We start from the raw sequence: 13,990 nt of genomic DNA on the forward strand, positions 1-13,990 counted from the left end.
CCCCTACCCAGTGGGTCTCCTCAGCCTGCTCCCCTCAGACCCCTACCCAGTGGGTCTCCTCAGCCTGCTCCCCTCAGACCCCCACCCATTGGGTCTCCTCAGCCTGCTCCCCTGAGCCTGCTCCCCTCAGACCCCCCCCGTGGGTCTCTTCAGAGCCTACCCAACCAGATCCTTTAGTCCTCCTTAGCCCCCTCCTCAGCCCCCCCCAGCCCTTTTCTTAGCTCTACCAGCCCTCTTCTGAGCCTTTGCCTTTAGCCCCCTCTTCAGCCTCTTCAGCCCTTCATCTCAGCACTCCATCCTCAGCCCCAGCCCCTCTCCCCAGCCTTTTTCCTCAGCGCCCCCAGACTCTCTCTTCAGCTGCCCCAGCCCCTCTTCTCAGCTCCTCTTGCCCCTCTCCTTAGCGACCCCAGCCCATCTCCTCAGCGCCCTCAGTGCCTTTTTAACCTCTGAGCCATCTCCTTAGCCCCTTTTTATTTTATTTATTTATTTTTTTGGAAATAAGGTTTTACCCTAGACCAGGCTTATCTGGAACTCACTAAGTAACTCATGCTGGCCTTGCATTCTCAACAATCCTCCTGTCTCATACAGTTGCTAGAATTACTGGTTTGTGTCATAACTTCGTGTTTGTAGAGAGTGTGTCTGTCTGTCTCAGCACTCGACGTTACAGTTACAAGCGAGTGACACTGGACTCAACTTCTTTTTGCTTGGATTTGGGGGTAGAATGCTTCATCTTTGTGCCTGCCAGGCAGGCATTTTACTGAGCATTCTCCTCCCTCGAAGGTTTTAACTCATATTCATATCCATATCTATTTCTTTGGGTATTATAGAGCTCCTTGTATACCTCCATATTTATAAAAGGGTTAATTCAGGGCAGTGGTTAACACCATTAATCCCAGCATTTAGGAGGCAGAGGCCAGCCTGGTCTACAGAGTCAGTTCCAGGACAGCCAGGGCTGTACAGATTAACCCTGTCTCAAAAAACAAAATAAGGACCTGGAGCGATGGCTCAGTGGTTAAGAACACTGGCTGCTCTTCCAGAGGTCCTGAGTTCAAATCCCAGCAACTACATAGTGGCTCATAACCATCTGTAATGAGATCTTCTGGCCTGTAGGTAGACGTATAGGCAGAACACTGTATACATAAAAAATAAATCTTAAAAAAAAAACAACAGCAACAAAAGCAAAACAAAAACAAACAAAAAAGGAAGACAGCACTCCCAGGGCTTAAATAGATTGTTGGCTTTGGTAACATATATCCAGGAATTTTTTATCTCTATTTATCAAATTTATTGGAATGAAATCTTCGAGTTTTACATTATCTTTTTTTGTTGTTTTCGAGACAGGGTTTCTCTGTAGCTTTGGAGCCTGTCCTAGAACTAGCTTGAACACACAGAGATCCACCTGCCTCTGCCTCGAGTGCTGGATTAAAGGCGTGCACCACCACCACCTGGCTAAATTATCTTTTTTAAAAAACTTTTTTTTGTGTGTGACAGGGTTTCTCTGTAGACCAGATTGGCTTCGAACTCACAGAGATCTGCCTGCCTCTAGGATTAAAGGCGTGTGCCACCACCACCTGGCATAAATCATCTTTTTAATGTATATGGTACCTGTAAATTTTTTTCTGGTTAATAATAACATTAATTTTTTTTCCTGGAGAACCTTTTTTTGTTTCATTAGTTGTGGGCTTTTTCTTTACAACCAGAATCTATTTCTCTTTGTCCTCTAGCACTGGGGTTATAAGCTTTGTCCGACTTATATGTGGTACTGAAATTACCTGGTACAGGTGAGAAGGAAATACCGACCACAACAAACCTATTTAGGAGTTTATTAGCGGGGGCGTGTACAGGCCTGGGGAAGTCAGTGTGCATGGAGAGAGAGGAGAGGAGAGGAGAGGGGAGGGGAGGGGAGGGGAGGGGGGGAGGAGAGAGAGAGAGAGAGAGAGAGAGAGAGAGAGAGAGAGAGAGAGAGAGAGAGAGAGAGAGAGAGAGAGAGAACACGCGCTCGCGCCATTGGGCACTTCTGCCTGAGGGCTTGTCTGCACTGCATGGCCCCTAGAACCCAGAAGTATCATCCTTATTGTGGCTGGAATCATTACAGGTACTAGGGATCTGCTGTCACCTGCGTGTGGCATGTACTTTGGGTCCTGTAAATAGCAGGAACTTCCAGAGACTTGGCAGTTGATTATTACCAAGATTTGTTAAGAAACCTCCTCCAAGGAAGACTGTTTGAACTCAGAGCAACTTGCAGCACAAGAATAGCTGAATCTGAATCTGGAGGTGAATTCCTGATCCTCCAGCCTCTGGGTTACTGGGATCAAGAGTGTGTTTCATCATACCTAACTAAGAAAATGTCACACATACACCCCCCATTTGGAGACAAAGATTGCCATGAGTAAGTTTTGTTTTGTTTTTTTAAGACAAGGTTTCTCTGTGTAACAGCCCTTGGGTGTCCTGGAACTCCCTTTGTAGACCAGGCTGGCCTTCCTGTCCTGGAACTCACTCTGTAGACCGGGCTGGCCTCAAACTCACAGAGATCCACCTGCCTCTGCCTCCCGGGTGCTGGGATTAAAGGTGTGCGCCACAAATGCCCGGCTGCAGATCATTTCTAACAATTTTTTTTTCTTTTTTGTCTTCTTGTTTAGGAGGAAGCATCACCCTACTCTTTGGTCAGCATCTGCCTGGATGTCTTGGTTGCTACATTAGAGCAATGGTGTTCTACAAGACCTGATGGAACATTGTGCCTCCCAGAGCATTGGCATCTCCCTCGAGAAATATCTGATCAATTCCTTGAGAGGATGACTCGGCGAGGTACTAAACATTCTCTTTAGTTTGGCCTTAAAGTGCTTTACCTTTTGTGTGTGTGTCTCACTGAGTTTAATTAGAGTAGTTTACAGAGCCGTTGACACGGTGTTATTTACAGGAGCACAGACCCCCCTCACCAGTGGCTACATTATTGAAGACAACCGCATATCCTCATCCCCACCCCCACCCCACCCACCATGTGCGCAGCAACCATTAATTACATTTATATCCTCATGGAGATGGGTGCAGTAGAGAACACCTATTTAGGGCTCAGCGTCCAACAGGCTCGTGTGTGCTGTGTGTATATGGGTGCCTGTGTGTACACATGCAGAGGCTAAGAGGACATCAGGTGATCTGCTCTATCATTTTCTTACTTAACTCCATGAGACATACATAGTCTCTTACTAAGCCTGGAGCAAGCTCTAGCCACTCCTGTCTCCACACCCACACAGCTCTGGGTCATGGTGGGCCTCTCACTTGAGTGCTGGGGATTTGAACTCCTGTTTTCTTGTTTGCACAGCAAGTACTCATACCCCCTAAGCTATCTCCTGAGCTCCAACAGCTAGTCATTCTTAGCAGCCAAGCAGTCATAAGCCTCTTCGACCAAAGCTGATCTGTGATGTAAAAGTATTTAGAAGGTAGTGTCACAGGTATGTTACGTCCAGTCAACGAAAGGACAGCAGTGCCTTCCCTGCGAAGGCTTCTACCTCCCTGGCTGCAGGCTTTTGACCAAGTTTACAGTACCAGAGATAAATTCCCTCTTGTGGCATGGACCTCAAATCCAGCTGAAGAGCAGCTGGTTTTTCCTATGACAGACTTGCCAGTATTGCCCCAGTGGCCGAGTCTTGCATGGCCCCTCGGTAGTTAGTATAAACAGTCCACAGCTGAGTAAAACTTGACAGTTTTCCCCTAACAGCATCTTTTGGTATAAGGCCTGGCCAGCAAGGGAGGAAGCGTTTAACTCAGTTCCAGCTTCACTGCTTGATTCCTCATACAGTCAAAGTATATGGTGTCTTTAGTACGATACTGGTTACCTCTAATTCTAGAGAGCATCTAAGAACAGTGACAATAGCCTGTATTATTTGGGGGAATCTAAGGAACCTCAGTGCTTAATAATTTGAAAAATACCTTTATTTATAGTTTTTACTTTGATTATCTCAATCTTTACAGGATAATCTAATTTTGTAAGCTATTCTTGCTGCTAGCCTAATAGGTAAAGAAAATGAAGCCATTGTCATTGATCTGTTTCTGGCTTCCAACATTCTTATACTGGCATCCATTATTCTCTGCACTATGGGTGTGAGCTCTTAAAGTTTCTTTGGGGCTGAAGATGTAGCTCAGTGGTGGAAGACATGTCTAGTGAGTTTCAGGACACACACACACACACGCGCGCGCGCGCGCACACACACACACACACAGAGCCAGATTCAATGGCACATGCCTGTAAATTCAGCACTTGAGAACAGGAGGCAGGAGGATCAGAATGTCAGTCCTCTTCAGCTGATAGTGAGTCTGAGGCCAGTCGGGGCTCTAGGATATTTTGACTGGGGTGAAAAAAACAGCAACAAAGGAGAGAGCAGCAAGAAGGCTTAGTTAGTGTAAGGACACTCAACACTAAGTCTGATGGCCCAAGTTCTAACCCTGGGGCGGGGCCTACATGGTGGAAGGAAAGAATAAGTTCTGTGAGTTGTCTTCTGACTTCATACATGCACCATGGCATCAGTGCACCTCCTCCCCACCTGATAAATAAACTGTAAAAAATCAAAATAGCAACAAGAAATGAACAATGAGAAGGAATAAAAGGATATGTTTGATTTGCTTTCTTAGAGTAAACATTTGGTTTTACATTTATTTGTGTGTGTGTGTGTGTGTGTGTGTGTGTGTGTGTGTACGTACAGGAGTGGCGGTCAGAGGACAACTTCCAGAAGTTGATTTTTCTCCACCATGTGGTTCAAGTGATCAAACTCAGATGGTCAGACTGTGCAGCAAGCTCCTTTATCTACTGAGACACCTCACTGGCACTTTAAAAATATTCTACTTGAGACAGAGTCTTACAGTGTAGCCTAGCTGGCCTGGAATGTGCTATGTAGTTCAGGCTGGCCTCAAACTCATGGAGATCCTTGTGCCTCAAGGCATGTACCACCACACAAACCTATTTCTTTTAAAAAAGTTTTTTTTACGTGTATGAGTGTTTTTTCTACATGTACATATGTATATCACATGTATGCTTGGTGCTCAAGAAAGCCTAGTAAGGTCATTAGATCCTGGAAGTGAGTTATAGATTTTTTTTTTTTTTTTTTGCTTTTTCGAGACGGGTTTGTCTGTGGCTTTGGAGCCTGTCCTGGAACTAGCTCTGTAGACCAGGCTGGTCTACACAGAGATCCGCCTGCCTCTGCCTCCCATGTCAGTGGGAGTGCTTCATGTCAGGTTAAATTGGTACAGGTTTCTTAAAAAAAAAAAAAAGCCCCAGGTGGTGGTGGCGCATGTCTTTAATCCCAGCACTCAGGAGTTTGAGACCAGCCTGGTCGACAGAACCACAGCATGAGTTTCAGGACAGCCAAGGCTACACAGAGAAACCACCACCACCACCCCTCAAAAAAGAAATAGCCAGGTGTGATGGTGAATACCTGTGATCCCAACGTTTGAGAGATGGAGGAAGGAGGGATCAGGAGTTCAAGAGCATCTTCAGCTACATATTTGATTTTGAGATCAGCCTAGAGGAAGATGTGTGAATCCCTGTCCAAAAAAACAGACAATGGTAGAAGGCTATAAAGAAGACAGTTATGCCAGGCGGTGGTGGCGCACGCCTTTAATCCCAGCACTTGGGAGGCAGAGGCAGGTGGATCTCTGTGAGTTCAAGGCTAGCCTGGTCTACAAGAGCTAGTTCCAGGACAGGCTCCAAAGCCACAAAGAAACCCTGTCTCGAAAAACAAAACAAAGACAACAAAAAAATTTTTTTAATTTAATTTGTATGTTTGTGTGGTCATGCATATGAGCGGCCAAGTCACACGTATGGATGTCAGTTGCTCTCACTTTCCAACACACATGGGTCCTGGGGATCAAACTTGGGTCATCAGGCTTTGCAGCAAGCACCTTTACCCACTGAGCCTTCTCAGTGGTCCCCAGCTATGTCTCTCTGAAAATATAAATATAAGCTAGGAGCAATTGCTGGGCAACAGAATGAGTCCCTGTCTAAAATACACATACAGAACCTTCCCTAAAACACATCACTCTCACATGTTCCAGTTTTATCAGTCATATTTTCCTACTGTGAGTTCAAGTTTTTTTTTTTTTTTTTTTTTTTTTTTTTTTTTTTTTTTCAAGGGTTTCTCTGTAGCTATGGAGCCTGTCCTGGAACTAGCTCTTGTTGACCAGGCTGGCCTCAAACTCACAGAGATCCGCCTGCTTCTGCCTCCCAAGTGCTGGGATTAAAAGTGTGCGCCACCACAGCCCAGCATGTACAAGTATTTTAATTATCTACTGGTGAACCCTCCAAGATTGAATTCCTTGGGCCATAGATGTCTGATGTGCCCATTGCTTAGCATGGAATCTTTATACATGCTTTATAAATCTTTGCTAAGTGGAGTCTAGTATAAGCTGTTCGTTTTACAGATGAGGACAATAAAGTCTTCTGGGGTTGTAGCGGTGGCTCAGCAGCAAAGAGCACAGTTGCTCTTGCAGAATCCAGGTTTTGTTCCCAGTACCCATATGGCTCACAACCATCTGTAACATCAGTTCCAGGGGATTGGATGCCCTCTTCTGACCTCCGTGGGAATCAGGCACACACGTGATGCCCGTAGACTCATGAGGGCAAAACACTCATATACATAAATTAATCAAAATTTTTAAAAAAAAAAAGAAAACGGGGATAGGTAAGTGGCTTGTTAAGTCATCCTGGATTTTGATTTAGAGAACAAGCCAGAACAAGCCAGGTGTATTGGCATATGTTTTTAACCCTAGCACTGGGGAGGCAGAGGCCAGCTTGGTCTACAGAGTAAGTTCCAGGACATAGTGAGACTCTGTCTTGAACCCCCACCTACCCTAAAGGGATTATAATGGGGTTACTTGCTTATTGTTTGTTCACCTATTTGGTTTTATGCTTTGTTTCTTTGAACAAGGTTGGCATAGATTAGCCTGAACTCCAAAGTATAATCTTCCATAAATTGACCTTAGGCAAATTAAATTCTTACATTTCCTCATCTATCTGACAGTAAGTACCAGTAATTCCCCTGTAGTGTTAGTGCAAAAAACGAACGAGGTAAGCTTAGTGAAGCGTTTAGAGCAGCATCTGGCACAGAGCAGGCAGCAGTAAATTTGGTCAGAATTTTTAGTAGCGTCTGTCCTCATTCACTGCTGCATCACGGCCAGGAAAGGCATGAGATTTGGTTGTCGTTGTAAGCAGTTCTGCTTCTCTTACAGGCAAGTTGACTGACAGGACAGCAGCCATTTTCCAAGGCAAGCAAACGAATCTGAAGCAGATAAGTATCCAGAGAGCTAAACTCTCGGCAACAGCCTTCGCAAGAGCTTTCTGCCATCACAAGCTTGTTCAAGTGAATGCCACCTCAGTTGACTGTGAGCTTCTAGCCCCAGACATCATCCACGCTCTCCAAAGCAGTGCCTGGATCCAGGAAAACCTTCAGTGCCTTCTGTTAGACTCAGCTAGTGTCCCTCAAGACTCAAGACTTCTGGCCTTGGGTCAGTTCATTGGCATTCGCACTTTAAGCGTGGCCAACATGTCCTTTTGGAGTGAAGACCTAGTGAGCATTTCTCAGTTACCAAACCTGGAAAACTTGGACATCTCCAATACTCTGGTCACTAATATCTCTGCACTCCTCACCTGTAAGGACCGACTCAGATCTCTAACCATGCACTATCTGAAGTGTCTGACCATGACCAGTCCACAGATCCTTGCAGTCCTCAGACAGCTGAAATGCCTGCTTCACCTTGATATTTCTAATCACAAGCATCTCAGGTCAGACCTGGCTTTTCATCTGTTACAGCAGAAGAACATCCTGCCCAACCTAGTATCCCTGGATATTTCTGGGGGCTTTGACATCACTGATGAAGTTGTGGAATCCTTTCTACAGCAGCGGCCTGACATGCGGTTTGTGGGACTCTTGTCCACGAATGCTGGTTATGCTAATTTCTTTATCACAAAGCAAGGCTTGAAGGTTTGTTTTAACATACATTCTTGTTTTATTTGTTCAGAACATTATATGTTCTTGTACATTAGAATCTATATTTAGTTTCGCTTGCTTATATAGAGTCCTTAATAGTTTTTATTTTATTTTTGTTTTTTGTTTTGAGACAGGGTTTCTCAACATGGCCCTGGTTGTTCTGGAATTCACTGTGTAGACCAGGCCAGCCTTCAGCTCACAGAGATGCACCTGTCTCTGCCACCTAAGTGGTGAGGTTAAAGGTGTGTGCCACCACTGTTGGGCTCAGCTAGTGTCCTTAATTACTGAGCCATCTCTCCAGATCCCTGAAAAATAATATTTTAAAGAGCACTTAAGGAAGCAGAGGCGGGTGGATTGTGAGTTTCAAGTCAGTTCGGGCTGTGCAGTAAGACCCTGTCTTGTCAGTTTCTTGTCAGTTTGAGTGCTGGGAAGATGAAGGGAATGAGGGAGGCAGGTGGATGTTTTAAGTTTCTTTTCATTTTGTAAGATCCTTATTTGTTGTATCTCTTCTGTTTAGTTTTTGTTTCCTTGTTCCTTACTACCAAGGAATGTTGAAAACTTGATCATGTCTAGTATTCTTTTTTCTTAAATCCTTGTGTTTTGGAGAACAGCTACAGGAGAGGGTGTAGTAGAAGGTATGGTTGAAAATCTGGAGACCTGTCAGCTTTAGGCTAACGAAGTGGGCTGTTTAAAACACATCATCCTGTAGCCAAAACAATCCTGTACAATAAAGGAACTTCTGGAGGCATCACAATCCCTGACTTCAAACTCTACTACAGAGCTATAGTACTGAAAACAGCCTGGTATTGGCATAAAAACAGACAGGAGGACCCATGGAACCAAATTGAGGACCCGGATATTAATCCACACACTTTTGAACACCTGATCTTTGACAAAGAAGCAAAAAATATAAAATGGAAAAAAGAAAGCATATATAACAAATGGTGCAGGCATAACTGGATATCAACATGTAGAAGAGTGAAAGTAGGTGCATATCTATCACCATGCACAAAACTCAAGTCCAAATGGATCAAAGACCTCAATCTAAAGCCAGCCACACTGAACCTTATGGAAGAGAAAGTGGGAAGTACACTTCAATGCATTGCCACAGGAGACCACTTTCAAAATATAACCCCAGAAGCACAGACACTGAGAAAAACAATTAATAAATGGGACCTCCTAAAACTGAAAAGCAAAGGACACGGTCAACAAGACAAAACGACAGCCTACAGAATGGGAAAAGATCTTCACTATCCCCACATCGGATAGAAGGCTGATGTCCAAAATATACAAAGAACACAAGAAATTGGTCATCAAAAGAACAAATAATCCAATGAAAAAAAAATGGAGTACACACCTAAACAGAGAACTCTCAATAGAGGAATCTAAAATGACTGAAAGACATTTAAGGAAATGCTCAACATCCTTAGTCATCAGAGAAATGCAAATCAAAACAACTCTGATATTCTGTCTTACACCTGTAAGAATGGCCAAGATAAAAAACACTGATGCCAAGTTATGCTGGAGAGGATGTAGGGTAAAGGGAACACTCTGCCATTGCTGGTGGGAGTGCAAACTGATACAGCCCCTTTTGGATGTCAGTGTGGCGATTTCTCAGAAAGTCAGGAAACAACCTTCCTTAAGATCCAGTAATACCACTTTTGGATGCTCAATTGTACCTCAAGGACATGTTTTCATGTTTGTCATAGCCAGAACTTGGAAACAACCCAAAATGCCCCTCGACTGAAGAATGGATAAGGAAAATGTGGTACCTTTACACAATGGAGTACTACACAGCAGAAAAAAATGATATCTTGATACTTGCAGGCAAATAGATGGATCTAAAAAACATTGAGTGAGGTAACCCAGACCCAGAAAAACAAATATAATATATACTCACTCATAAGTTGTTTTAAGACATAAAACCAGCCTACAATTCACAATCCCAGAGAAACTGGAAAACAAAGAGGACCATCAGACATACATGGATCTAATCTACATGGGAGGTAGAAAAAGACAAGGTCTCCTGAATAAATTGGGAACATGGGGCCCATGGGAGAGGGTAGAAGGAGAGGGGAGAGGAAGGGAGGAGAAAATAGAAAAATGTATAACTATGGCTCTGAAGCTGTGGGCACCCAGATGCTTGTGTGAAGAGGTGAAGCATCCCGTGACTCCATATTTTTCAGGTTGCTGGAGGAGCCAACATGCATCAGCTCTGTGAAGCCCTGAGCCGGTATGGGAACAGGTCGTGTTTTATGAAGGAAACGCTCTGTATGCTCTTCACAGAGACGCTCTCACAGCACGCCATTCTGCCTGCCATTCTAAAGGTACCTCAGGAGGTCTCACTTTACCTTACCTGGGCATTGAAAGCTGTTTACCAGCAGGCATGGTGGTGCGCACCCTTAACCCCAGCATTCTAGAGGAGGCTAAGGACAGGTCAGTGGGGGTTCCAGGTCTCAAAACAAACGGAAAAAACTGTTTATTGAGCACTGCCGGAAGATAATAGTAGCATTGTATTATCTTTTTAAAATACAAAACAGGAGTTAGGAATTTGTAGGAATTGAAATCACTTTGCTCTAGACATTTCCTATGCATGTACTTATTTGTTTTGTCTTAAAACTCTCATACCTGATCTTTTTCATTCTTTTGTGAGTCTCACATGTCCCAGGTTGGGCTTAAGCTTCATGTTGCTGAGGATGATCTTGAATCACTGAACCTCCCACATCTACCTCCCAGGTGCTAGAATTACAGGCATGTGCCATGATGTCCAGTGTATGTAGTGTGGGTGACTGAGGTACATCTCATGTGGTAGGAGGCGCTGTAGCACTACGCTACAGTCCCAGCTCCAGCCTGGATTTTCAGATTCTCTTCTGACCAAGTGCTAGGACTGCAGAAGAGTCCCAGGTTTTCAGGCATGTTTACACGCCTGGCTTATGCCATCCTGGGCTTTGAAGCCAGTACTTTGTTTATGCTAGACAAGTGTTCTATTAACTGAGCTAGATTTCTTGTCCTAAAGTCAGATTTTCTGAAAGAAAGCAAGAATAGAACAAAATGAAATGAACTGTTACCTGGAATAGTGATACATACTGTGAATCTAGTACTCAAGATGCAAAGATTTGAGGATCAGAAGTTCAAGGTTATCTTTGGCAAGGCCAGCTTGGGATACATTATAGCTGAATTTTGGCTTAGGAAATAAGCTCAGTTTTATTTTTATTTTTTACACACCAGAATTTTTAATGGTGTATTGTCCCTCTAAAACACATTTATCTTCAGCTTGTTGCTATAGGAATGAGGAATCATCCACAGGATCTGCCAGTGCAGTTCACAGGTAGTGCTTGTATCCTCAACCTGATTCGGGAGAACCTGGCTAAGGGAATGCCTGTTCGTCTGTTGTCAGAGGTCACCTGTCTACTCTTCGAAGCAACGAAGAATTTTCCCTTCTACAAACAGGTAATTTGAATTAAATTGCTGACTAATATTTAGCCTTAGAGCAGATGCAGGGAAAATACATATTACTGAACTGCAGTTTTCTGTTCTTTTATAGATAAAATAGTACTCAACGTTATAGAGAAAAGTAGGAAATATCTATATGCAATGAAGCATTTACTCAGAAAGCTGGGCGTGGTGGCATACACCTTTAATCCCAGTGCTTGGAGGCAGAGGTATCGTACTCCAATCTCTGAGTTTGAGGCCAACCTGAGCGATTTCCAGGCCTGCTATGGCTACACAGAGAAACCCTGTCTCCAAATATATAAATAAAAAAACATTTACTAAGAAATATCCACTTGCTAGGTGGTGGTGGTGCACGCCTTTAATCCCAGCACTCAGGAAACAGAAGCAGGTGGATCTCTGAGTTTGAGGCTAGCCTGAGTTTGAGGCTAGTTCCAGGACAGCTAGGGCTGTCTCGAAAAACAAAAACAAGCAATGCAAAGCAAAAAAAAAAAAAAAAAAAAAANCAGGCAGGTGTGATGGCACTCACCTATAATCCTAGCACTTGGGGTGGAGGCAGTAGGACCAGAAAAGCAGGTGATTCAGCCATCCACTTTCGCATGCATGCCCCCAAGAATCAAAGATAGTTTATTGAATAAATATCTGCATGTCTGTGTTAGTCATGTGATCATAATAGCCAATCTAGGGAGTTGGTGTAGATGTCCAGAAGAAGAATAAAGGCAATGTGATAGAAAATATGATTATATGTATGTATATATATTATGCTGAGTCATGAAGAAAAATTTAATTATATTATTTTCAGGAAAGTGGGCAGAATTAATTAAAAAAGAAAAATAGATATTTTCTAGACAGTTTTTCTTTTGATTTTAAGGTTATAATATAATTACATCATTTCTCTCTTTCCTTTCACCCCTCTGAAGTCCCCTTTATACCTCTTTTTGTTCCTTTTCAAAGTCCCAATACAATCGCTAACTACATTCTAAATATTTGCCTTTATGCTCACAGATAAGTGTAGTCCTCATCCCTTATCAAGGAACCCTCTCTTTGCAACAGATAGTAGGTACTTTTAATATTTAACATCTAAAATTTCACTAAGATTTACCAGGATCATCTGTGTGACTATGGATTTGGAACTACTTATTGGAACCTGCTGCAGTAAGCAGAGGGGATACAACTGAAGACAATGACCTTCTTTTCCAGGGCCCTACTATCAGCAAATAGTTTACAGGGAAAGGGACGCTTCAATGAGCCTCTCTCTCTCTCTCTTCCTTGATTGATTGCTGATAGGGATCAATCTTGTGTGGAACAATTCAAGTAACTACAGGAATGTGACTTAGTGATTACAATAGTTCTATTGAATTGCAGCTGATGTGATTTAATAGTTAAAATGTTGTATTGAGTCATCCGTCTCTCTGACTGTAGATGTGCCCTCTCTTCTACATGGATCCCTCAACCTTAAGAGAATGGTATACGTGGCTTGTTTAAAGCTGGGTCTTGTTTTACAAATCTTAGGCAGCCAGGAGTCCCTGCATTCACCACTATTCATTGTAAGGAGTGGCTTCTCTGATAGACTAAGGCTGCTCAGTCTATAGCTATAAGCATAGATAATGAGGAATCAATCTGATACTATGTCAACTAGTTTAGCAACAGTAATGGGTTTCCCACAGGAGCCTACTGCTTCTCTAGCCCTGCTCTGCTACTACATATGGAGTTAAAGGCCTGACAGGGCTACATGAGATCCCCTCTCAGACAAACAAATCCCAGGGAAAAAAGAAAATTGAGTTGTGGCCAAAAGTCAAAGTTAGCACTTAGCAGGTAAACATGCCAAGCCTTAAGATCTGAGTTTGACCCTTGAGACTCAGGATGGAAGGGGAAAAACAAACCAAAACAAACCGCACCTCCTGTAAATTGCTTTCTGATGCACAAGTGTGTGCACTCATGCACCTGCACACACACTCTCTCCCTTTCTAAGTGAAGGTAATAAAATATTTTTAATTAGGTGAATGAAATCATAGATCTAAATATAAAAGTTAAGGTCATGAAATGTTTAGGAGAAAAAAATTTTTTTTTGGGTTTTTCGAGACAGGGTTTCTCTGTGGCTTTGGAGCCTGTCCTGGAACTAGCTCTGTAGACCAGGCTGGTCTCGAACTCACAGAGATCCTCCTGCCTCTGCCTCCCGAGTGCTGGGATTAAAGGCTTGCGCCACCACCGCCCGGCTAGGAGAAAATATTTTTTACATCACTAATCAAAGATAGGTTAGGTTACTAAAAGCACAGGCTTTTCTTCAAGGTTGGGGACATAGCTCAGTGAAAGAGGACTTGCTAGCCTAGGTGAGGCCAACATCCTTGTTTCTAGCTCCAGCACCAGAAAATAAAACCACCCAAATTTAAGAGTTCTTGGGCTGGGAATACAGCTCAGTGGCAGAACACTTAACTGGCATACATGGGGTTGTAAGTTTTAGTCCCCAGCCCCTCAAAATAAATAAATGAATAAATAAAAGTTGAGGGCTTAGGGAGATGGCTCAGTGGTAAAGGTTCTTGCTCTGTAGGCATGAGTTCCTAAAG

General features: G+C 43.3%; 1 protein-coding gene across 1 annotated transcript in view; it reads left to right on the forward strand.

Annotated features, from left to right (window-relative positions):
• The window catches only part of LOC126498088 (protein zyg-11 homolog A-like), a 29,247-nt gene that overhangs the window by 682 nt on the left and 14,575 nt on the right, over positions 1–13,990 (forward strand). The window contains exons 2-5 of the mRNA XM_050136439.1: positions 2,640–2,805; positions 7,219–7,970; positions 10,163–10,303; positions 11,250–11,426. Coding sequence (XP_049992396.1) covers positions 2,640–2,805; positions 7,219–7,970; positions 10,163–10,303; positions 11,250–11,426 — 1,236 coding nt within the window. The remainder of the gene's footprint in view (positions 1–2,639; positions 2,806–7,218; positions 7,971–10,162; positions 10,304–11,249; positions 11,427–13,990) is intronic.

The sequence above is a fragment of the Alexandromys fortis genome, unplaced genomic scaffold (assembly GCF_014885135.2).
Source record: "Alexandromys fortis isolate MF-2015 unplaced genomic scaffold, M_Fortis_MF-2015_v1.1 scaffold_13, whole genome shotgun sequence".
NCBI lineage: Eukaryota > Metazoa > Chordata > Mammalia > Rodentia > Cricetidae > Alexandromys > Alexandromys fortis.